At 39.0% G+C, this 26425-nt stretch overlaps 1 protein-coding gene across 2 annotated transcripts in view; it reads right to left on the bottom strand.

Annotated features, from left to right (window-relative positions):
• BBX (BBX high mobility group box domain containing) overlaps positions 1 to 26425 on the bottom strand; it is a 278665-nt gene that overhangs the window by 94737 nt on the left and 157503 nt on the right. For both annotated transcript variants that reach the window (XM_029215203.1, XM_029215204.1), the window contains one exon: positions 3594 to 3764. In XM_029215203.1, the coding sequence (XP_029071036.1) occupies positions 3594 to 3755 (162 nt within the window). In that variant the 5' untranslated portion in view covers positions 3756 to 3764. The remainder of the gene's footprint in view (positions 1 to 3593; positions 3765 to 26425) is intronic.

The raw sequence follows: 26425 nt of genomic DNA, 5'->3' as shown, positions 1-26425 counted from the left end.
AATCAGAGCGTGTAGGGTAGTCAATGGGGAGTCATGGGGAACTAACAGAGATTAAAGCTCAATAGTTCAGACACTTATATGCAGCTCAATAGTACCAGTATATAAAAGATCAGAACAGGAATCTAAGGTTACAGAAGAAGGTATGGGCCACTTCATGAAGAATGTGCTCTGTCGTGTTAAAAAAAAAAAAAGATTAAAAAAATGTGCATTTAACCCTGTAAATGAGTGGCTTCAGACTGCATGGATCAATAAAAACCCTTGGGAGGGGACCAACACAGATTACCAACTTTTTGTTTTGCCAAGTACGAACATTAAAAAAAAATTTTAACTACTATCTAATATTATAACTGTTTCATTACATTAACTAATCAAAAAGTAAGTAAACAAATCAATAAATGTATGATATATAAATTAAATTAAAATGAAAAGGTATCTGGACCTATTTTTCTCTCACCAGAGGCCAAGTACCACTCTGCAACAAATCAACACTAGCACTGGACCAGGATATGGAAACCACAGCTGGATGCAATGAAGAGCCATGAGTGGTTTTAAGCAGGGGAAAGACATTGTTAGATCTGTATTTTGAGAGAACTCCTGTCATCAGTGTTGAGCATGAATTACAGTAGCAAAACTAGAGTCAAACAAAACTAGAGGAACAAGTTAAAAGTTTATTTCAGCTGTCCATGCGAGAATGGAGACAGGGCTGAACCAAGGCAGTAATCATGAGAATGGAGAACTGAAAACAGAAACAATATTCACTAATGAGGTAGGACCAAGAGTGATTGGAGTCTAACTGGATGTAAAGGTTGAAAAAGGAAGAAGAGTGTTTCCAACTTTGGCAACAAGATTCCTTCATACACAACAGAGAATACTTTTTCTCAAATGAGAGAAATCAGATCTGGTGGCAGAATGTGAAGTGGCTCTTAGCAGAGAAGTCCCAGTTGGGATAATGAACTGATGTACCAATATAAAGAAGTAAGACCAAGGGTGCGGGTGAGATCTCTGAATGTGGACCAAAAAGAGAACAGGACTCGATGACTTCATTCTTTCACTTAATAACTATTTACTGGGCACCTGATATGGAGCAGGCACTGTTCTAGGTGATGCAGACAGAACAGTGAGCGTATAGACTCCCCATCCTCATGAAGGTGAAGAGTAGCACAACTGGCCTGCCACTCTGGAAGGATCTCTCTGGCTACTCTGTTGAGAACAGACTGTAGAACGGCAAGAGCAGAGGCAGAGAGAGAGGCATAATACAATAATCTGCACTAGCATTGGTGGTGGCTTGGATCAAGGTAGCAGTAGTGACATTGCTAACAAGGGGTCAACTTGAGAACTATTTTGAAGGTATGGTTGAGAATTTACTGATGGATGGACAGATATGAGACTTGAGCAAAAGAAAACAGACAAGGTTTCAGGTCTGACCAACTTGACAGCTGGAGCTGCCATTCACTGAGAAAGGAAAGATGTAGGAGGATGGGGTTTGCAGGAGAAAAGTGACAGCTTCATTTTGAACACATTCAAACTGAGATTCTGATTTGATATCTAAGTGGATATGTCAAGTAAACAGTCAGAAATACAAGTCCAGAGTTTCGAAGAAAGGTCCAGGGTGGAGACAGGAATTAAGATAAGAAGCCCAGAGAACATCAACATTTGAAGGTAGAATAATGGAGGGACATCAACTGGAAGGAACCAGAATGGTATAGTTGGGAAGTTAGGAATAGAAATGAGTGATTGCTGTCATGGAAACAGCAGACAGCTTCAAGGACCAAGTGATCAACAGGTGCAAATGTGTCAGAGAGATCAAATTAAGCATAAGCATAAACTTGGCAATTTCCTCATACAGGAAGAATAACACCATTTCTCTGAAAACAGAAAGGAAAAGATGGATAAGGAGTGAGATGAGAGTAAGATGAGTAAGTAGAGAAAGCTGAAGGAGTCATTTCTGGTGGCCTCTGTGAAAGAGAAGAAAAGTTCAACCGTGAGGAGACCATAAACAGTACCCAGAGAAGAGGTCTGTGAAACAGGAAAAATGTTTATTATTCCTGCTGAGATGAATGGAAGAGGGAGCTGACCCAAGCCTAGGACAAAAGACTGAATGGATATCGAAGGCCTGAAGAATAGTAAAAGCATGTTTATGAAATTTGTAGTGACACAAAATAAGTACTCATCTATTTTTTTATTGATTGATTGATTGACTGATTGATGGCTGCGTTGGGTCTTCATTGCTGCGCGCGGGCTTTCTCTAGTTGCGGCGAGTGGGGGCTACTCTTCGTTGCGGTGCGCGGGCTTCTCACTGCAGTGGCTTCTCTTGTTGAGGAGCACGGGCTTTAGGCACGCGGATTTCAGTAGTTGTGGCATGGGGGCTCTAGAGCACAGGCTCAGTAGCTGTGGTGCACGGGCTTAGCTGCTCCACAGCATGTGGGATCTTCCCAGACCAGGGCTCGAACCCGTGTCCCCTGCATTGGCAGGCGGATTCTTAACCACTGCACCACCAGGGAAGTCCAGTACTCATCTATTCTTCTACTGAGCATATAACTATTCAAAATCTACTCTGTGCCAGCCACCATTCTAGGCTTTGAGGAAGGAGAAGAGGACAGGAAGGGCAAGACCCTTGCTCTTACCGAGCTTATAGCCTAGTCTAGGAAGGCAGACATAAACAAGTGCACAGCTAAACACAAGGCATATAAGAAGAAGTGTGAGGGAGGAAATCCTCAGACGTGGAATGCACACTGGGTGGGAGGGACACCTGAGATGATGGGGAGGTAGTCCTTGTGCTGAGACCTGAATGATGAAGAGGAGGAACCAGTCACGCCAAGATCTGAAGGGACGTGTGGCTTTCTAAAGTCAGCTGCATGGCTGTGTGGCTTTCTCACAAGAGCCGGCTGCTCAAGTGTGAGACCAGAGGAGGGGACTAGGAGGAATGACTGAGCACAGAGGCACGGAGGGGTGACAGCAGCCAGATGCTCTGGAGGCCTCAGAAATGAGGACCTGAACAGCTCTGAACCTACCTATGGTGGCAAGGCTAGGCTGGGAGGGAAGAAAGAGAGGCCAGGAGCAACAGGTGGGTGCAGGTAAGCACATCAAATTTTATGAACTCACTGAGTTTGAATATTGTCTGCAAATTATTAGTTAATTGAGAGAAATACTATTTAAGAAGGATCTGGGGCTTCCCTGGTGGCGCAGTGGTTGAGAGTCCACCTGCCAATGCAGGGGACACGGGTTTGTGCCCCGGTCCGGGAAGATCCCACATGCCGCGGAGCGGCTGGGCCTGTGAGCCATGGACGCTGAGCCTGCGCGTCCGGAGCCTGGGCTCCGCAACGGGAGAGGCCACAACAGTGAGAGGCCCGCGTACCGCAAAAAATAAAAAAAAAAAAAAAAAAAAAGAAGGATCTGATTCAGTTTAAACTACTACTACAGATACTTTAAGAGTCATCAACATTTGGAATAAAAATGTAGATTAAGCAGTTAACTAGGATTCAAGTTATACAGACTCCTAGTAACGCCTCCTTTGCACCACACAGGTTCACTGCAGTTTCCAGAATGAATGGTCAAATAAACTTAAAACTTCTACAATAAAAGAAGGAAATTACCTTATCAATATCCTCCTCTTCGTCTTCCTCTTCTTCTTCTTCTGAAAAGTCAAGAAGTTTCTTTGCTAGCAATGGATGCCACTGAAGACACTTTCGTTTTGGTCGTTTTCCAGCCCCTTCTCCTTCTGCAGAATGATCTTTATTTCTATTACTGCCTTTCATTACTGTGACCTGTAGTAATGAAAAAAAGGAGAAACAGAGAAATGAAAGTAAATTTGATTAAAATTAGTTTATTTAGCTTCCTTAACTTTAACTGGATTATAGTTTTAATGATTAAAGTATCTACCAGCTTAGACATTTACTGGATTCAGTAAGAACTAAGTACATAATCAAACATTCATTTTAGTGGGTTAAATTGCTAATAAAATTTGCCTTTTATGAAATCTGCTTCCTTCCACTTCATAACTTCAGAACTCAAAACCCAAATAAAGTGTTAGGATGATTACAAGTTACTGTCACCTGTTCGTATTTACTCAAAATAGTGTTTCTCAAAGTTTTCCACCAGAGGAATGTGAAAGATGCCTCCCAGGGGAGCAAAGGTGCTCACAGAGGTGGGCCTCCCTACATTCTCCAATGGCTCCTATTTTATCATAGTTTACATGAATTTCACATTCTATACTATGATAAATGAGTCTGAAGAATTATTAAGTAAAATGAATGCTTTATAAGAATCAAGTGTTTTAGATTTAAAATAAAACTATTTCATAAGATGACACACATTTTTCAAAAACTAACTGCGCAGCCTCCAAGGATCCCGTCTATGCATGAATCACTTAGTGGGATGAGCACCCTTCTGCACCGGCCTGTGATACAACAAATCACAAAGATCTTTGCATCTCCCTATTACATATGCCCTAGAGATACAACAAATCACAAAGATCTTTGCATCTCCCTATTACATATGCCCTAGAGATACAACAAATCACAAAGATCTTTGCATCTCCCTATTACATATGCCCTAGAGAGCAACAAAGTTTTGCTCTCTAGGCTTTTTTCCCCTAAAAGACGATTGGCTGAAATAGCTAGGCTATAGTCAGGCTATGAATCTGACAATATCTTTCAAAAACCGAAAATTCTAAATTATTTTTCAGTGAATATTTTAAAAAGTTTTTCTCAATGAAACTACATATTTATATTATAAAGGTGAAAATAAGAAAAAATGAGGTTTACCTTCTCCATCATGCCCAGTCCCACAGCCCAAAGGTAAATTATACACAGTTTCTTACATGCTTTCTCATAATTATTTAATATTTTTCATTCATTCATTTGAAGTAATATTAATATACAAATTACTCTTTATACATAGTCATGTGAAAATTGAAACAATACAGTTAAATGCCAACAACTTAAATGGTTCATGCTGACAATTACAAACGTAAATGCCATTGCCAAAATCACAGGGTGGTGGTCGTTTTGGTCAGTTTAAATCTGTATTGGTCCAAACACTTGCAAAGTACTTTTTTTTTTCAATAAACTTTTTTTTTTTTTGTGATACGCGGGTCTCTCACTGCTGTGGCCTCTCCCGTTGTGGAGCACAGGCTCCGGACGCGCAGGCCCAGTGGCCATGGCTCACGGGCCCAGCCGCTCCGCGGCATGTGGGATCTTCCCAGATCGGGGCACGAACCCGTGTCCCCTGCATCGGCAGGCGGACTCTCAACCACTGAGCCACCAGGGAAGCCCTATCAATAAACTTTTAATGCCATGTTGCTGACACTAGGATCCATGAACATATAGTTTCAATATTCATCTAGTTCTCAAGCCTTCAAAACAATACGACATAAGCAATTTTTTAATCTTCCTTCCTTGTTTCTGAGTTTGGGGTCATATTTAAGTCTTCTTCACTTCAAAATCGAAAAATATTCACTAATGTTTCCTTTGAGAACTTACGTGACTTCATTATTTTAAAGAAACCATGTAAATAACTGATCAATCTGGAATTCATTCTGACAAAGGAGTGAGGGAGGGATCTACCTTTTTTTTTTTCCCAAATAGCTAACCAACTGTTCCAAACCATTTATTAAATCATCCAGCTTTTCCCCATTCCTTTGAAATGCTACTTTTATCCTATACTACATTACCACATGTGTATAAGTCTACTTCTGGATTCTCTTCTGTTAATAATCATCCCCTCTGTTTTCCTATCCTTTGACCAACTTTAATATCCTTAGGACAATATCATTCTGTACCTTTTTCTATACACAAATATATCAGTAAACACAGCCATTTAAAACTTTTAAGTTGAAAATATCATGCTCTTCTAAGTCAATACACCTTGGTCATCCTCATTTTGTAATAACTATATAATATTCCAAAATAGGAACATATCATAATTTTCTCAATTATTCCATGATTGATAGACGTTCAGATTATTTCTTGTACTACAATAAAATCTTCATTTTAATAATCTTTTAATATTCATTTTGATAAAATCCTCATTATTAAAAGCTGTGCCTAGCCAAAAAAAAAAAAAAAAAAAAGGGTGGGAAGGTGAGAAAAACACGTTCCCGTGGTTTTCTTAGCAAGAAACTTCTGCTGAGTATCTGAAGCAATTACATGATTCATGTGGCTGCCTCAAGAGTAGAAGTTATTGAAAACTCTAAATGGAATTAGTTATCTGGTATGCTCTTAATAAATAATAAAGGAACAACGATTTCTTTGAATTGATAGACCATTTAACGATTCCCAGTCTATCTACAAATAAAACTTGGCATGGAAAACCCAATTTCTAAAAATACCAATGCTATATAGAGAGAAGAGGAAACAGCTATTTTTGTGGCTTATTAATCACTTCAGGATGAGATGCTTGAGTGGTAATTAAACCCATACTGGGTTTTAATACCGGATATTTTATAACACATTTTTTAAACAATAAAAGAAATTAATGGGAAACTATACGTCAGGCAAGCTGTTATCAGCGGGAGAGGTCAAAGTGACTGCCGGTGCCTAGAGAAAAATACATCATTTAGCCTCAAGGATTCTGATTATGCTATTTGATTATGTGTGAATTATGTTTAAGTGTATGTGCCTTTGCATATACTTATGTGTAATTTCAATATTCAAACAGAAAATAGAATATCATGAATCAAATGAACGGATGGTATATGTGGCTTTGGGGTTCAAAATAACCACATTCACCTCGTCCCACCTCAACGTTCTGATTCTTTCCACATAGCTGCTACGGCACTACGATAATGTATATCTTCTCTGGTACTCCCAAAATTAATCTCTCCATCCCCATAAATACAATAGAAAGATTTTATATTGCTAACAACACTTACCACATTTTCCCTTGAATTACAATTATTTGGGTACATCCTACCTCCATCACTAGGCCTTTTTCTTGATGATCCAAGACTAGTTATCTTTATATAGAAGCATCTGGCTTATCAGAACATCAAGATCAGTCAGTTGTGAGAATTGCTATAAACAACCATATGAAACTCCATGCTAAATTATGGTGATAATTCACTATTTTTATACAGTAGAGTGGCTTCAAAATTAACCCCCATCTCTCTCATTCCTGTGAATTCAGCTATTTCTTCCTGAGTGGGAAAAAAGGAGGTCTGAAAACTATGTATAACACTGAATGCGGGCCAGGGTGGCATGTTCTGTGTGAGAACCACCGAACCCCTGGGCTGTATGAAAAGTAAGATTGATAACCTCTAGCACAGTCTAGAACAAAGTAGGGGGGAAGTAAGTATTTTTGGCATGAATGAAAGCTGAATTGAAGATAGTAAACCTGTGACAAAATAGTCAAGAAAAGTGTAACTGACCTAATGACCATGAAATACCCCAAACTATAAACTAGAGATTTTAATAACTTATAGTTATCTGATTACTTTTTAATTCACCATGGATCTGTTTTCAAACTGTTGAAAGAAGGCAGAAGAATGTGTGTGGGGGGGGGGGGGGGGGGGGGATGATGCTCCTGATTATCATTCAGAAGTAATGACAAAGAAAGAGAGGAGAATCCAAGAAAAGATGAAGAAAAACATCTTCTGAGAAAGAAAAGGGAAAAAGAAGGCAGAATTTTGAGACTCAAGCATATTGCTTTTCTTATTTCAACAATGAGGAGGAAAAATTGTTAATTTCTGTTGATTTTTGACAGTAACAGAGGGCTACCTTTGTAATTATTTTGCCACTAAAAACCCCCCACACATTATAAAGTTCGGCTTCTTGTTCTGGAACATGAGCAAATTAAGCTAGCAATCTATATGTAATGAATGAAGCAATTGAGGGACTTTATTCAAAAAGGGTCCTTCTTCCTTTTTCTGCATGGCAACTGTAGAATAACAAATCAGGTTATTCAACTACCAGTGGACCCTGTACTTGAAAGACTCAATATCATAAAATTATGTTGCTGAGATTATCAAACGATGGAGGCTGAAGGTCCCTATCCAAAATACAGTTGACCCTTGAACAACACGGGTTTGAACTGTGAGCATCCACTTATACATCAAATTTTTTTCAATAAAAACAGACTATATTACTACATGATCCACGGTTGGTTGAATCTACAGATGGGGGAGCCATGGGTACAGGCAGGTGACTGTAAAGCTATATAACCCCTGCATTCAAGGGTCAGCTGTATTGAATATTTACTTAGCTTATAAAAACAAACCAACCCATGTGTTCCCTTTTCTTTGCCAGATGAGTTACCCTAATTAGTACTCATAATACTGATGTAAATGTAAATCAACTTGGCGATAAATTAGGAAAAACTTCATTTACCTATATTCTTCAAGTGCAGCAAGTCCATTCATGAAGACCTTTACTGAGGTCAAACTTCATGAGAAATTTAAAGAAGAAATATCATAGAAGAAACAGGACAAAGTAAATACCACGTTTAACAAAAGAAAAAAATGGACACTGGAGCCTAACAGGCCTCCTTTAGAATCCGGCCTCCTACCACTAACTGCTTGTTGTAAAGTTATTCATCTTGCTGATCTTTCCACACATTAAAACTGAGTAATAGCTCTACTGTGAGAACACTTTTTATATAACACCCAGCACAGAGCCTGGCATCTAGAAGGTTCTCACTCCATGTTAGTAAATCCTCCCTTTACCCACAAGCTTCTTAGAGGGAGTATGGGTTTAACAGGCAGCACATTCTCGCTTAACTCAGCCTAAGATGCAGTTCAAGAGAGAGCACAGAGGACTCCCATTTAACAGTAGTCCACATGCTTCCCAGATGATATAACCTCCAGCCTCAGCAACTGAAAAACAAAGAAGGAAAATTTCTTTCCTTTTGTCTGAGTGATATAGTCAGAAACAGAGCCTTGGCATAGTCATAAATTCTATAAGATCCTCTAGTCTTTCCTCTTGTCTCACAACTTAGGCAATCAGTACACTTTAGCTTTTAAAACACTGTGTAAATTTAACTGTGTCACAGGGGTATTTTAGAGTTTAAACTGTTTCCTAAATGTCCAATAAAATCCCATTCAAATCATATTAATGGAAATTCAGACCAAATGAGACAGGGGAAGGTAAGGGAGGCCCAGGAAATTTCATTGTCAGACAGCCATGCATTCTAACCTCAAGTAAGGCCTCTCCTGGGTCCAACTAAGACTGTAAAGCTTTAGAGCTGTCTCGGATCTACAGAGAAGATGAAAAATCAGCGCAAAGAAATGGTGGTAAATCGGTAGCTCTAGAGCTTCCCACAAATTGGACCAACCTGCTTAAAACCTTCTGAGAGTGCCGCTGCTCTCGACACCCCCTGCTTCCACTGCCTTGCGCACTCCCTAAAATTCTCCCACTTTCTGCCAAAACGGACATCCTCCTCCAAAGCCCAGGTAATATATCACTTCCCTTCTAAAGCTTTCTGTGAAAATCTTAAGTCAAATGCCATCGCTCTTTGATCACACTTGAGCTTGCTGGTCAAGCACTTACCATGGTGTTTCAGTTAGTTTTATCTACGTCCTCACTATCCTCCACAAAATAGGTTGTGAACTTCTAGAGGGGAGGTGTCATGGTTTCTTACTTTTCTGTCCCAGGACTTCAAACTGAGCCTGGTACACAGCAGTCTCTGTAAAGGGTATTTATGGCTTATAATTTCCTCACCTAACACTTAACCACATATCACAACTTCCCAGAATGAACTGTTCCTCAGGATAATTTTAAAAACAATACTAATACACAGCTAATATTTATTAAATACTAATCACTTCATACTTAATATTCATTATCTCATTTAATCCTTATAAGAACCCTTGAGGCAGGTACTATACTATGCATCCCAGTTGAAGAAGCTGAGGGTTAAGCCACTTGCCTAAGGTCACACAGTTAGCAGAGAAGCTGGCACTAGAAGCAGGAAGCCCAACTCAAGAGCCCAAATGCACACCTAGGACAAGAAGCTCTAATATAAAGCCTTCCATCTGTTGATGCTCTGGGCATTTCCCATGGAACAAATAGCTTATGAGCTATGGAACTACCTAAAGGGAGCACTGAAGGGTTGGAAAGTGAACACTTTCAATGGTTCACAGCAGAAAAGTAAGTGTACATCTCTGATGACTCCAAGCGACAATTAAATTAGATTAACTTTAAAACTCTTTGAAGATTAAAGCCCTACAAGTGCTAATCATTATTATTTATTGTAATTCTAATGACAATTTTAAACTGTAGACAGATTAAATGAAAAATATCTTTCTATAAAGTAATACTCTCATTTTAGAAGCAATTCAGTCACTCTATTCATGCAGAGTGTCTTTAAATGCACTCCTTATTGAAAAGCAGTAGCTCTTCAAGTTGAAACTTTAACTCTGTCAAGATGTTATCTACATGCTCTTCATGAATATTAATAAGACACACACTATTTAAAGAACGGCTTAGCTATACTGGCAGTTCTGGTTCCTGTGTCCTTCTCTCATGAAGGAATATGTATTCTAAGATCTCTGATACTTACAACTCCATGACATTTAGCCTTAGGAGAGCTTAACATGGTTCTCAAAATGCATGCTACTCTAGGCTACAGATAGAAACAACAGCTACCTTGAAAGAGATAAGGCACCAAAAGAAGTGACTTAGGGAAGAAAAACTACTTACACAAGGAATTCAGTAACAGGGTGGAACATGTTCCCCATCACACCACGCTCCCCCAAAAGCCCAACTCTCTGTTTTCTTATAATTTTATGGTGGCGTTTACATTCTTCATCACAAAGTCACCAAATTCCTATTCTTCAACAGGCTTAGCATAATACATTTGCCTCTTTTAGTTTCTAAATTAACAAAGGTGCTTTTTTTTTTAATCCATTTATTAGATGGGTAGGACATACTTATCCCACCGACAAGAATCTGATGCACAACAAGACAAACTCACGGCAGTCTCTTCCTCATTTATTCTCAATGCAGCTGAACGCGTATTTATTGATCACATGTTGAGCTATGCACTGTGGCAGTTAAGTGTACAGCCTTACCTCTCATTTAACCATCGCCCCTGCCGCCTCTGCTCCCCTGCCGGGCTGGTGTTGTCCTGTCTGGCAGCACCTGCCCTGTGCTTCCTCAGCTCTCCCAGGCCTGCACACTGTACCCCACACACCCATTCTCACTTTCTGTGCAAGTCCCCCTGAACTCCCACTTCTGAGGAGCTATCTTCATTTGACCCAGCTCCCGTCTCTTTCCTTCCTGAGCACCGGTTTTGGCCACCCACATTTAATGGCTGTGCCGTATTTTTTGACACTTGATTGTATAACAATCATCATTTTCCCGTACAATATATGTATAATGATTCCATATGAACTCCTCCCACAGAGACCCTTGAGGGTAAAGAACATGCCAGATGCTATATTTTCTGGATCTGTCAGAGCAAACATCCAGTGTTAGACAGGGAGTACATGAGGAAGTGAACACAGAAACAATACCTCTCTGCTTTCTTAGTATGCTGTTTCTTGATGTTGTTTTGCTAGAAGGCAGAAGAGATATAAGGCTTGAAAAGAAAATATGCAGAGAAGGAAAAATAAGAACCCAGAAGGGTTGCTCAGGAGGGGAGAGGAGAAACGGGCAAATTGACAAGGAGATGTAATAAATATAATGAAATCTAAGTCACTTCCAAGCAGCTGTCAGTACCAGTCTAAGAACATGTTTTCATAGCTTTATTCCCCTCTCTGGTTATTTGTTACTGACTCTCATTATTCTCTCAAAATAGAATAGCATAGCACCTTCAGCTCACTAGCTCTCTTTTCCTATCATAACTGGTCTGCTAATTCACCTCAACTCTGAACTCATCTAACCATTTTTCTTTCCCAGTCTATCCCCAAGCTGCCAGCCGCTCCCATGGTCTCACACTACTACAAACTTTTCCAATCTCAGGTTGGTCTTCAGTGCTCATTCATAGTCTTGACGTGTCTTAGTCCCACCCAATCCCACAGTGCCCATTTTAACTTATTGGTTTCTCCTCAACCCCTACTGATGATGATGAGTAAGGATAGTAATAATAGTTATATATGTATAAAATGCTTCTATATATATAATGCTTATGTAATATTGCTTCCTATGCGCCAGAAGCTAAGAGCATTCTACTTATTAATTCTCTTCACACACCACAAGCCTAAGAGGTAGGTACTATTATAATCTCCTTTTTATGGATGAAAAAAACTGAGGCACAGATAACATATAGTTTGCCTTGTTTAGTTTGTTAAGTTAAAAAGGTTTTTATAATATTATATGTATCAAAATGGTGGGACACAATTATCACATTGGAAAGAAGCTGAAGCACAAGAAGACAAGCTCACGGAGTCACTTATTGTCAATGAAGTTGAATACATATTTACTGATCACCTGATTAACTATGCATTATGTTTGTACATTACAGAATGTCCAAGGTCACACTGCTAGCACATAATTGGTGGAGCCAGTATCTGGCTCCAGTCTGGCTTCGGAGTCTGGTTCTGGACCATTATACAATATTGCCTCCTATTAATAACTAACCTGATTAAACCTTTGCTACCTGCTGAACACTGTATATGAATTAATTTCTTTAATCCTCCATATACCTCTTGGAGAAAGGAACTATAATGGTCATATATTATACAGGAAGCAGCTGGGAATGACAAAGCTTAAACAGCATATGCCCAAGGCCATTCTGCCAGCATGTGACAGAGCCAGGATTCAAACCTAGGTCTTCTGTCCCCAGAGCCCAAGGTTCTCCATACTGTCCTTCCCACCGTAATCCTAGTCATTCTAAGAAAATGTCTTTGCCTCCTGGCTAACAGAAAGGTCTCCATATGTGGACCCTCCCAAAGTCCCACCTTGCCTACCAATTTCAAAACTTGTTTCTTCTACCCTATCTCAAAGGCAGAGTTTCAAGGTCAGCTTCTCCTCTCACTCCCAGTCTGTGCTTCTCATCTTTCCTGCTACCCTGGGCCATTAGTCTTTCAGTTTCTTTGATGAACTATCCACAGTAGTTGAACTTCTCTTTCGCTCTGTATACAATCTCAAGTCTAAGGCCCTCCCTGAATCCTCCTCCTCCTTTAGCTAGTCCTCTTTTTTGGTACAAATTGGCCTCCAGCCATCAGGCCAGGAGACTGCCTAACCCCAAGCCATGAAACCAGCAGCCAGGAAGAACTGGCCTGTCTGGTACTAAGACTGTTCACAGGCCCCACCTTGCACTTCCCGTATTGACTTCCTTCCTAATCTTCTTGGTTCTAAAGCCCAGGATTAATTTCCTAGAAAGCATTCACAGCTCATTCCAACTGTGTCACAGGCTTTGGCTTCTCTACCTCAATAATTCACGCTTACATCTTTGATTTCTAGCCTCTCAGAGAAAACACCTTGCCTGGGCCAGCCCTGTGTGTCCACCATATCCGTGGGAAATATGCCACAGCCCGCATGATGCCTAGGAACTAGACATTCCTTCCTTTCACAGAAACATCTGGAAAACATATACTATCTTTGCTACTTTCTCACTGTAAGTTCAAATCATTGCAAACAGCTCCTAGCCCTGACACCTAACCTCTCACCACGTTCTGTCCCCTCCACCTGTTACATGTATGGTCTGCTCCCGTCCATCCCCCATACTGGCTCAGCGGTCTGGTCTTCTTATCTATAGCCATGCTGACTTCAATTCTCCACACTACACATATCTGCTCATGCCCTTGTCCTGCATGAATCTCTTTAAGAGTCAGTCCCTCAATATACTCAGGAAGACGTCCGAACCTCTTTCTTCACAGAGCACACAAGACTCTTCGTCCCTACTTAGTTTTATGGCTCACGTTTCTTTGCTCAATTCTCACTCTTAAAGCTCTACCTACACTGTGTTACAAGCCATCACCTGGAACTCACCAGGGACTCTCACCTCTTAGCATCTGTACTACTGTCTCCTCCCAGTGGAGCTCGGATCTCACATAAGCCCCCACTGGCCCTTACTAGTCTGAGAAAGAGGTGCTTCTTAGGTGTCTCCACAGTACCCTGTACTCAATATCCATCCCCCAAAGAAACGGTGTGTTTCCCTCTGTATATCCCACTTGGCTCTGACAGGGAACGAGGGCTGTATAATGTTCACCACAGTATCTGCAGGGCCTGACACAGAGCTGGGCCCACTGTGGGAAAACACTTGTTCGGGTCTGCTCCCTGAGGTCTCTTCCTGTCACCTTCACTGCTTCTCACTTGCCACTGCTTCTTTTCTGCTCCTTCCTCACCATGCCTTGCTCTTTCTTCCTGCCCTGTGACCCTCCATCTCAGAAGTTGCTTGCACCAACTTCAAACAGCATTCTCAAACTACCAAACCAGAACACCTGGCAATTTTACTTGTTTGGAAATTCTAGTTTCTAGGCAACAAATGTCAAAATGACTCAATGAATAATTTTGACCTCATAAAGAGAAATAATTATCTATTCCCTTTTCTCCTGTACCCATCACTGAACACTATTTAATCTCCTGTGCACCAGTTTACATACAGCCCTTTAAATTGTAAGAATGAGCATGCATATTTTTAAAAGCAAATATATTAAACTCCATCTAAAATAATCAAAGTTTAAAAAATTATTTTTTCATTTATATTAACTTAAAACATTTTCTAAACTAATAAAAAGGTCTGGATGTCTTTTACCATCCTGATCTCTAATTATAACTTAAAAAAAAACAACCCAGAAACAATGCTTCTAGGTAAGAATCAACAATCTATGATACCTCTACATGGAAATTTCTTTTTCCTAAGCTACTGTTCTTTACTCTAAAAAGAAGGCAAATAATCTTAAGTTACAGTTAAATTTAGTTTACTTAATAAAGCAAAACTTCTCAGTCTTAATGGTTACAAAGCAAAACTATTTTTCCACAATGTAAAAAAGAATTGGTATTTCTTATTTTAGTAGTTACAGTGTTTACTGAAACAGCTTATCCCAGCTTCTGCAATGCCCACCTGCTTTACACTGTGGCACACTGGAATTGAGTTAACTTGTCATGGACCAGATCACACATTTTAAGAAGGTAGGACGTTCCTTATCTATATATTCCCAAATGCTTGGACTACTGTCTTGAATATATTATGTATTTAATGAAAAGTGCTTGAAAATGCATTAACTTAATGATGTTATATCAGACTGCACATATGCCAAGGAAATTAATTAGAATACATAGGGAGCTATGATACATTTATAGTTTCCATTTAGAGTTACGCAGAAAACCACTTGTTTTATACTTGCTTCACACCTGGTGAAATTTTTTCCTTAAATATATTCCAATTTTCTGACTTAATACACAAGATACAAAAGTGCTTATTTGCTGATTCAGAGTCATAACAGTGCCCTGTTCAGAGCATTATACATTCCATTTATATTCCTTTCAGGTGTTATAGTCCTTTAAAATGTTTGGTCTGAATGTGCTCTAACTTCAGTGCCAAGTACTGAAAGCTTTTGTTAATTTACCAAATGTATTAAATTCATATTTGTTTTAAAAAGTTCTTCACTTCATAGAATTAACAAAACAAGTTCCTATTTGTACACCATTTGCTTGCGTTTTTTCCCTTTTGAAAACTACCAAAGTGAGAATATAAATGGCTACATGTTTTAGGATGACCCTAAATCCAGTCTTCTTTCCTTCCATTTTTCTCTCAATGCACAGTATGAGAATGGACATTGCCCACAAAATACATGTTTACTGAAGCATCCTGTAATATTTTTCTTACAACCTAATTTACATAAGTCTGCTCCCCCTGCTGGCCGAATTTTTATCCTCTAGCATCCTATTTAAATAAAAAGGCAATGCGTTATACTATAAAGAAAACAAGGGCTTCCTTGGTGGCACAGTGGTTGGGAGTCCGCCTGCCGATGCAGGGGACACGGGTTCGTGCCCCGGTCTGGGAAGGTCCCACATGCCCCGGAGCGGCTGGGCCCGTGAGCCATGGCCGCTGAGCCTGCGCGTCCGGAGCCTGTGCTCTGCAACGGGAGAGGTCACAACAGTGAGAGGCCCGCATACAGAAAAAAAGAAAAAAAAAGAAAACAAAAGCTCCTCTATAAAAAATTATAAACCAAATAAACCTGGAAAATCACTTAAGAAGCTCTTCTACATCATTAAGGCATGGCATTAGCTGATTTTAGGGAGAAGCAGTCTTTCAAGCATTGAATTTTCAAATTTAGTGTCATTTTGCCCCTAAACAAGATTCTTAACTCTACTAAGACCATTTCTCATTAATTCAGTTCCTTTTAACCTGGAATCTCCATAGTACTTTGCAACGAGTATCTTAACCAGACCTTCCATATTTACATGAACGGCATTATGTAGAGTGGGCAAGCAGGAGGGAGTTTGCCTCACTCATACACATAGTGATTTGTCACAGCAGCAAGAGTTAATGGCAGAATATACAGTCAACAACAGGGGTTACACAGTGCTACCCATATGCCCACAGTACTTTTTCTTTCACCTTCTTTTTTCAAAGATGGAAGTTACTTTGCGGACATATGTAAGAAATTCTGTTTTGATTATTATAATAAAGCTCTTTATAATATGAAATTTGGGTACATTTCACTAATAGGTTCTAAATATATTTTCTAATAAGAAAAATCAGTGTTGCTCTAAAAACCTCCTGGCTACTTTAATTGCTACTTCCCAATCATGAACCACGTTGTAACTTGCAAAGCATGTATTGCATATATTAATTTATTTACTATTATACAATCTTGTTAAGTGGGTATAATTAAGCCCACTTTACAGTTGAGTAAGAGGAGCCTCAGATTTACATAACTTTTCCAATGTCATCAAGGGGCAAAACAGGGACACAGCCTAAAGGCTCTGACTTTAATCCCAAAGCATGACTACTTTCTTCCACTTAATTGCATCACTGATTTTAGCTTTCAGTCAATACATTTATTTTGAGAGGAAAAGTAATCCATTTCATAAGCCTTTTAAAGCATTTTTTTAGTGCCTTAGCATTTACTTAGCTAGAGAATTCCCAAATTTCCAGTCATATTTCAAAATAGTCCTTTGTATGGATTTAGACATACTACATACATTGGGGAAGGGAGGGAATCAGGGAACAAGAAAGCTTATGTATCTGTGACTCAGTGTACTTTGCTTCACTTTGCATTTCGTAAATATTGATGTTGCAGCTCCTAAAGTGCTCTCATAAGTAGTTATGACTGATAGCCCATGAGTGCTGTGTCTTTCAAAACAAATATGCTTTACTGATGGAGAGCACGTGCATCTCCATCTAATTATTCTGAGAGGCAGGGTGGAACAAACAACATGATTTCTCAACTCAACTCAGCATTCTACGTTGAACACAATAGGCAGGTTACAGTTTAACACATACCATGAAAGCTTGTCATTTCCACGAGCAACACAACATGTAAGGGAAGGGCACTACAAATCTTCCATATAATCCTAGAGAAGCATAAGACTTCCTGTGGTTATTGCAAATATTTTTAAGTATAAACAAAAATTCAGAACATATTTATTACAAAAAGAGTTTTTTTACATATGTCCAAGTATTTACTGGATTTTAAAATATGTAATAATATATACAGTTTTAGAATAAAAGTAAGTTTGGGCAAGAATTTGAAAAAGAACCAACTGGAGTAAATAAAATATGCTTGCTCACCCCGATTTTAGGGAAAAAAATAAATAAAACCTGTCATTGTCTGATGTGTACCCAAAGTCACAAGCTAACAGAAAATATCAGGCACATTATTTATATCCTATTAAAGCATTTCTCAAACTGGAAGGTAAGCCTCATTGAGGAGTCACAGAATTCTGCTTGCAGCGCTATCCCAGCTGTCTGGATTCAGTGACTACCAAATCTGTTCCCAAGAGGTAAGCAAATTCCTTCTCAGCTCTTATGTTGCTCCTCTAGGGAGACCTCCTGATCCCAAATCAACCTTTCAAGGACCTACTAATGCACTAGGATCAAGATAGATGACACTGATTATAAAAGATGAGTTGGACCAATAAAGGACTTGTTGTTGAGATAAGATCTATATAATAATGAAACAATTTAGGAACTAGATAGCACACAATAGAGTGCAACAGACATGGTCCAAACGATTAGGGAATATTTAGTACGCAATAATAAGACATTCTCGGCACCCAGATACTTGGCAATTATAACAGACATTGGAGAATTCAGACAATTCTCTTTATTCACTTTGATGATCTCAATTCGTCCCAGTGTTAACCCTTTAACTAAAGGCTAAACTTACCCACATCACTGAGGGCACTGCCAGGGGTGAACTACAGGTTCTGGGATTTCCCTGTCACTGCAAACTTTGCCAGCTCTCACCTGGCTTCTCTTACTCTGGACACCAGCAAAAATAGCCCTTTGAAAAGATCCTGCAAAAAACTATTCAGATCCTCGTTGTCTTGTTATTTAAGACTGGGTTAGGGTCTGCAACTTTCCAAAGGATGAGGTAGCTAGAAGGAAGTCAGGTGGCTGGCTATTCCTGAAACCTCAGGCTTGACTTAAGAAGAATTGGCTGGCACCTTATGGGAAAAAGTGATGCTTAAGGGAACACAGAACTGGAATTTTGTTGGCATTCACACAGAAACTGGTCAATGATGATCTGAGACAGGTGTAAAGTGTAGTAATATTTTCATGCTTCTCATATTCATTTTTCTCTTGCTTGTAGAGTTTTTGCATCGAGAGAAGATGGGAACTATGGAACCAGTAATAGTAGCAGATTCAGAGTAAGGAGGCCCAGCATCTAGTCCTGGTTTTCACCTCACAAAAAGAGAAAGATTCAAAACCAGACCCTAATCAAGGACAAAATTAGTAATTGATTAAGTAGGAAAACTGTGGAAGGTCTTCAAGCATGAGAACCTTGGTCTAGATGACCTTGAAGACCCATTATTACCATTCTCTGCTATGATTTTTGCCTCGATGTCTCCAGCTGAGACCAGGCCACACTGCAGAGTCCCCCCTCTCCTGTATATAGGCCTTCCTTCCCCTCTCTCATCTCCTACCGGGAAGATAAAAGACACAATAAATCAGCTTTCACAGCCCCTCACACAGCATTTACACTGGTGACAATTCACCTGTATGGGTAGGTCTTTAAAAAATACAATAGCTGTTTTGTATATTTCTTCCCACATTGCTTTTCTCACAGTCTATGCCAATCCCTTCTACCATTAATTAACACTGGATTCTGTAATTTGAAAATTGAATACAATTTTGAATTTTGTATATCTTCATTAAGTTGTTTTTAATTACTCACATTTTAAACATTTTCCATGTGCTTCTTAGAATTCCATATTAAGGAAAAATAACTCTTCCAACTTTTAAATAAGACTTCCCAACATCTTTTTAGAGAGTGTATAGGAAGCATTTTTTTCCCTTAAAAGAAAAAGTCAATTTCTAATAGCTTCAAATCAAGGCCATGGAGGCCCCTAGTAACATTTTTTTACTTTATTAATAATTGAGTTTATGCTTTTTTATGGAGATGTTAAACTCTCAAAGACCAGGAGATTCAGATTGCTAACAGGTTGGTTAGGATTAAATCACCTCTGCCCTACTTTTGCATTTATTAAGAATCACATAAGCCTGGAGAATCTGGAGCAAAACTCTGCCTATGACACTGGAAAATTTGAACACCACAATATGCAGCTCAGACAGGTAATAAATGTGGCTAAATCTGAGACTTTAAATCCTGGGTCTCTTCACATCAATCCAAACCATTCATGTGCCAAGAGGGGAACGAGCTGGAACACTGAAGAGCTCCCTGGTGATGGAAAGATTAATGGGGAATTATAGGTACCTAATACATGAACAGTAGACAAAGGGGGCTGTCCTTCACCACTGAAAGTGCTAAATTATTAACTGTGACAAGCCCAGGCAACCACTGTCACTATTCTTTCAACACCTAACTTCCAGACAGTTTAAAATGTTTACTTTTCTACCTAAAAATTACCACAGGTTTATAGTAATAGAAATCTAGTCATCATATATCCATTTAAATATGTTATACCTAATATTTAGGATTTACAAAGTCAAAAAGAATGCTGTGTAATAGAAACAATAATAAACACTTCCATTTCAGACATTTACTTTCAATTTAGTTAACTACATTTTTATTGTAAATAAGGAAAGACTTGTAATTTAAAACTGAAAATAGAATTTTCATGTGCACAAAGTATGTCTTTTATCATTTTCTTTCTGGACTTAATCATGCATCAGGACACTATTCTAACTACAATCATTAGTTCATTTAATGCTCCAAACAACTCTATGAAGTAGGAAACCTAATTATCCACATTTTACAGATAAAGCAGCTGAGACCCAGACGGAAACTTGCCCAGGCTAACAGCCAGGAAACTGGTACAATGGACACCGGGATTCAGACTCGGTCCAGCTGCCATACTACACTGCTGTTCAATACTTCTTGTCCGTACATGGATGGCTCTAGAAGCATCTGGGAAAATGATAAACTCTGCAGTTGTCGCCATGCATTTCTTAAAATAGGATTAAACTAAAAAGGTTCCTATTGAGTCCTCTGAAGATCAAGAGGGCCTCAGAAGTAAAACACGTGATGATTACCTTTGTCAGCTTTAACCTGTGATTTTCTTTTTCAAGTGACATGCACCCATGTACTGCTAAAGTGACTGAGTACAGTTTAACTTCCCTGTAATTAGCATTATGAGCCTGCACCACAATTAAATCATTGCCTTACCTCGGTAGTTTATAAGAGTTGTATTATTAAATATCCTTCAGTTCACTGAATGATTTTTATATAAGAAGTAAATATTAACAGACAGAATCCAGATAAATATTTTGTTGAGTGACTTTCCCCTCCCGCCAACTCTTTGGCTGATTAGTTAAGTATTTCATAACTAAAACTTGCTTTACTTAGTATTCCCCCAAAATCCTGGAGTCCATATGTTATAACAACTTTCCAAAATTCTGAGATTCATCTAAGAGGTATCTCTGCTACCAAACGGTTATATGGATCCCTAAATCCTAATTTCTCCTCTGCTACTACAAACCTCACACCCTGGGTAGGATAAAGCAAAGTATGTGAGAGGTGCAACAGGTGCAAGAGCTATAACTACTTCATTCATAAATGTGACAGTATCTGGACCACAACCACTACCGAACTTTGGAAATTCTGTAACTATAATTCTCAAGTCCTGTCTGGAATGCTCCCTAAACATACTGCAGTCAGAAATTACTGGCCAGGTACCTATCATCAAAAAAGATGAAATTCTTTTAAACACATTAAAAACGGAACAGGGCTTCCCTGGTGGTGCAGAGCTTGGAAGTCCGCCTGCCGATGCAGGGGACACGGGTTCGTGCCCCAGTCCGGGAAGATCCCACGTGCTGCGGAGCGGCTGGGCCCGTGAGCCATGGCCGCTGGGCCTGCGTGTCCGGAGCCTGTGCTCCGCAACGGGAGAGGCCACAACAGTGAGAGGCCCGCGTACCACAAAAAAAAAAAGGGAACAGGGGTGGGGGGAAGAATGGTTATTCTTATATAAAAATTGGACTCTACTACTGCTAAAATGGAGAGAGGTAAACCAGAAGATTTCTCATGGTTGTTTCTAGACGCTGGATTCTACGAGGTATAAATTTGGGTTGGCTAATAAAACTGCACATTAGAACTGAAAGGGACCTTAGAAATCACAGACCAACCCCATCAATTTAAAGATCTGTAAATGTAAGTTCACAAAAAGTTGGGTTTAAAATTAAATCTTCTTATTCTCTGAGTTGGTATAAAGTTTGGTCCCTTTTGAGCAAATTATTATCATTATTATTAGGGTATTTTGGTTTGTTGTTTACTGAATTACAAACCTGAGATTGCTTTAAAGTTGTATTATTAGTAAGACAAATGAGAAAACCACCATTTAAAAAATTCAGAATTGCCAGGTTTATTTACAATCAAATAATAGAAAGAACTCTTTCTTTCTCTTCCTCCACTTTCAGCCTATGAAATGAACTGGATCAATATAGGAAAAGCTTCTAAAGGGCAATTTTATTCTATTATCCTAATGAAAGAAATCACTGCAGAATGAAACAGCCAAGAAATGATCTGTTTGAGCAACTTACAATTCTCCAGGTTCCTTGCTATTTGAAAGAATAAAATATCTCAAAGAAAAAGTACACACCAACAAAAAAACCTAGTGGCCGCAAAATGTAGGAGAGCAAAAACCTGCACTGAGAGTTAACTGAAAATCAATCAATAAAGACAAAAATCAGGAAAGTTGAATGAAGGATTCCATGGTTTGAGGGACTTTTGCCCAAAACACAGTATTAGTCAAAATGCTCTAGGACACAGGGAGTATTTCTGTAAGGCATTACTTACAGCAGATAGCAAGCAATCAGAAAAGTGGAAATCAGGATCCATTACTCATGGCAGGACAACCTGCATTATCCTCTTACAGATGCATCACTGGCGAGAGTGGATGAAGAAAAATGAAGGCTGAGAAAGAAAGGAAATGGTGTTTCTTTTACACGTAATTTTCAGCAAACTTTGATGAGTTTCAATCCTGGATGAGTTTTCCTCCCTGTCCTTCCTTCAATTTCTTTTAGAAAAATCATCTTGGTTAGGTTGTTCAAGTGTGACTTTGCAACTAGCCTAATGTGGACCCAAATTACCACCTTCAACATTCCTTGTAGCAAGCACCTGATTAAATACCCTCTGGTTAAGCGGATCGAGGTAGCTTTACGCCAGTTCCAGGAACAAGAACCTGTCAAGCTGACAAATCAGTATCTTTACCCTGTCGGATACTGTCTCCTGTCAGGACGGTTTCCTATTTCTTAAAACTTGCTTCTCCACTTTGGTAGCCTCCTATCAATCTATATAAGGGCCTGGCTCCTAAAGCACGTAAATTCTTATTTTCCATTCTCCTTTTCTCTGAAGATTACACCGTTGACCTGATCTGGCAGGAAGTTATCTGGAAGCCATTTGCAGTGACCCTACCACAGAATTAGAACTGCATTTCTACCAGAGCCAATTTTAATTTCTAAAATGCCTAAATCAGTTGCGGGTGTTTTAAAACGACTCATAAAAAAGGATCACCACTACTGTGGTACTGCTTCCCCCTGCCCCCGCCCCCCCCCCCCCGCCCTGCCCTTTGTCCATAGTCAGAAAAAAAGATTAAAGGCAGGAAGTAGCCTTAACTATCAACAAGCAGTTTTCCTTTGAAGACAGATAACAAGATACTGCAGTTAAAAGTATATCTGTAATTGCAAAGTTACTCTTCTTGAACAAATTCCAAGTACAATATCTGCCTTTGATCTTGGAAGAGCATTTTTCTCACTGTTCACAGCTGACACTGATAGTTCAGTTAGGTACCCCTGCTCCCAAATATGGGAAAAATGTTCCCTGAAATTCAATCATGTGAGTTATTAGCTTTTAGCCGTCAGCCTAGAAGTAGCTGCTTATGCTCTGCCACTGCTGCTGCCTGGGAGAGTTCTGCCTGCTCTGACGATATGAGGACTTGTCATAGTAACGGCATCCACCTGACCACCTGTGTGATGTCGGACTGTCCTGGAGAGTCATTCAGCATCTCCTTGGACAGGGACCATTATCTCAGTAAAACACAATTACAACTATGAGAAAAAAGTTTGAGGACCTTAAACCTAAACCCTGTTTAAGGTTTTAAAATGAAATCCATTCTCAACCTTCATTTTCTATTTCAGCAAAAGTCTAATGGCAATATGTGGCTTCAATAATGAAGCAAGTCTATTTTAAAACAATAAAAATATTCCTAGTGTCTCTATGGTCCATTTTAAACAATCAGGGGAGATAAATACCACAGCATTGTACCATTTATTCAAAAATATTTTCTCAACTTCAACAGCTATTGGTTGTGGATCTCTTAATATAAGGAGGAAACAAGAGACATTAACATGGTAAAATTATGGAGTTAAGCTCTTATCTTTGGTAATTAATAACGCTTAAAGCTCAATTAGTAGAGAGAAACAGTAGTATCTAACTGAATGCTAAGAAAGATTTGTAATCCTAGGTTAAAATCCCCCATTACAACAATAGGATTTTTTCAGGCAATGAGAAAAAGAACACCTTCCATGGAAAAGAGCTATGCTTTTAAAGTTCACGCATGCGCGCGCACACACACACACACACACACACGCACACACGCATACACACATACACATATACATACACTCCCAAAGTGCAGAGCTGATATATTGATAGATACCAGAGAACTGCTATCTGAACTTGGATAGTAAAGTATTCCATGCTTTCATAAAATATGATTTTGATTGAACATGACCCCAAAAGCCAAATCTAACTTTTGAGACTCTTTGAAAGTAGCATTAACCACCTAAGCATGTGAACACACACTGACTCACAGTATCTGCAAGTAACATGCTAGGGAGCAGAATTAAGGAACGATAATCATGTCACTCTATCAGCATCAGGCAAATGTTGTCATTAATAAATCCTTACAATACCCTAGCAAAATAGCCATTTTCTTTTCCCTGAAAAAGAAAACTTTGCCTCCCATCCTTACGAAATGGCAGTGATTTTACAGATATATAGGGAACACACATAAAAAAGCATACATTTCTAAAATGTACAGCTCCAGAGCGCATCAAACCCTGAATCCCACCATCTTTGTGAAATACAAATAAAACACTAAATAGGAAGAAAACTCTCAACAAGGGCATAGAAATTAGGTAATCAAGAAATTAAGCCAACAAACAAACAAACAAAAAAACCCACCTTTCCTTAAATGCATTTATAGCAACATTTAGACCCCATGATTCTAATTTAGAAGAAAACAATCTGTAGAAGTGTATCTATACATAGAAAAGACACTGGAAGGATAAACATCAAAATGTTGTGTTCACAGTGGATATGGAGTAGTATATGCATTGAGGGTGATTTCCATTTTTGTCTTCATGCTTTTCAGTGTTTTCGACATGTATTATAAACAAAAAAGAAAGCCAATAAGGTGTTTTAAAATCAGATATTTTAAATGTAATTTAATAGAGAACAAAGTAGCAGGCTTCTGAGGTACCAAATCAATAAGCTGCAGTGGAAAGTCATTTTCTCTTTCTGATTCTGTCTGCGACCATGTGACATCTTTTCACACTTGCTCAAAATTAACTGCTTCACTACATAATGACTGCAACCACAGCAAATGGGCCTTTTTGTCTGTAATTCAATTACTGTAGAAGGTTTTATAGTTAGAATATTAAGACGTGAAGCATGCATTTGACTACATACAGAGAAATATAGCAGGCTCTCAACATACCATATGCTAATTAAGAGTGAATTTAAAAATTCCATTGTCTATTTATCCCAGAGGCCTCCTAGCTTATTAACCACCGCTGTGGGTCTAGTGGGAGAGTAGAACGTTGTTCTGTCTCATTTCCAGGTAATGGAAGTGATTTCCATACTGTGATCAAACGCCAGAGTTGGTTTGCTAGAATGTGTTCCCTGGGCCCCGCTGTATTTTATTCACACAGCTACTGCGACTTTATCACCTTGGATAGAAATTTTCACGTCTTCCACACTTGACTGAAGCATACTGACTACAAAGAATGCATCCAGTAAATGACAGACAAAGGAACAAACTGTCCTAGAAATAACTAAACTTGCAGACAAATGTCAGAAATGGCTCAAGAAATCATAGTGAATCATCTGTAATCTCAGTAACATAAAACACTGAAAGAAAGCTAGTAAATGTTCCTTCCTTATGAGAGGTTCCTAGCAACTTAAGGCTTCTTTCCTTCCTTCAACCCCCTGCTCACCCCCCATCCATGTTCCTAACACCTTCAAGAATTTATTCAACATCTGCTTTTAAAAAGAGAGGGACAAAATTAGGTTTTTTCTGTAGTACGATTATAAAGCTTGATTTTTCTCCTCACTAACTACAAATTATCTTTTGGATTTCATTACACTGTGCTGTTATGAAGAATGCTGAACATGTGTCATTTTATTTTACATTTGATTACGTGATCAGTAGCTGCTGAGAACGTGCTTTAGGTGTAGCTATAGGTGCAGCCTCCTCTATGATCTAGATTGACTTTTATAGCCAACAGGTGTTAGATTTGGGGAATTTATATCTACAGCATCCCCGCTGTTAGTTTTACTCTGAAGACTGGGAGATAAAAGTTTACCCTCAGTTAAGCAGCTGAGTAAAAGTATCCACAAGATAATTTAACTTAATAAAATAGTAAGTGTAGAAACCTCCAGAATTTCTACAGGATTATAGTACCATCCACCTTATTCTTTATGTATGTGGCATGCATCCTCTGAGTCGGAAGAGGAGAAACTTCCAATTACTTATATGGTTCTGCTCAACTTACAGCAATATCCTTTACTCTAAATCAGCATTTCTTAGTGAGGATACTTTTGGCATTTTGTGTGGGACAGGTCTTTACTAGGCAAGACTGTTTTCACTCCCTGCTGAGTCAACATACATCTTAGCTCCTTTCCCATCCTTTC

The sequence above is a fragment of the Monodon monoceros genome, unplaced genomic scaffold, assembly GCF_005190385.1.
Source record: "Monodon monoceros isolate NGI ecotype Baffin Bay Population unplaced genomic scaffold, NGI_Narwhal_1 Super_Scaffold_11, whole genome shotgun sequence".
Lineage (NCBI taxonomy): Eukaryota > Metazoa > Chordata > Mammalia > Artiodactyla > Monodontidae > Monodon > Monodon monoceros.
This window is presented reverse-complemented; position numbering and strand designations above follow the sequence as displayed.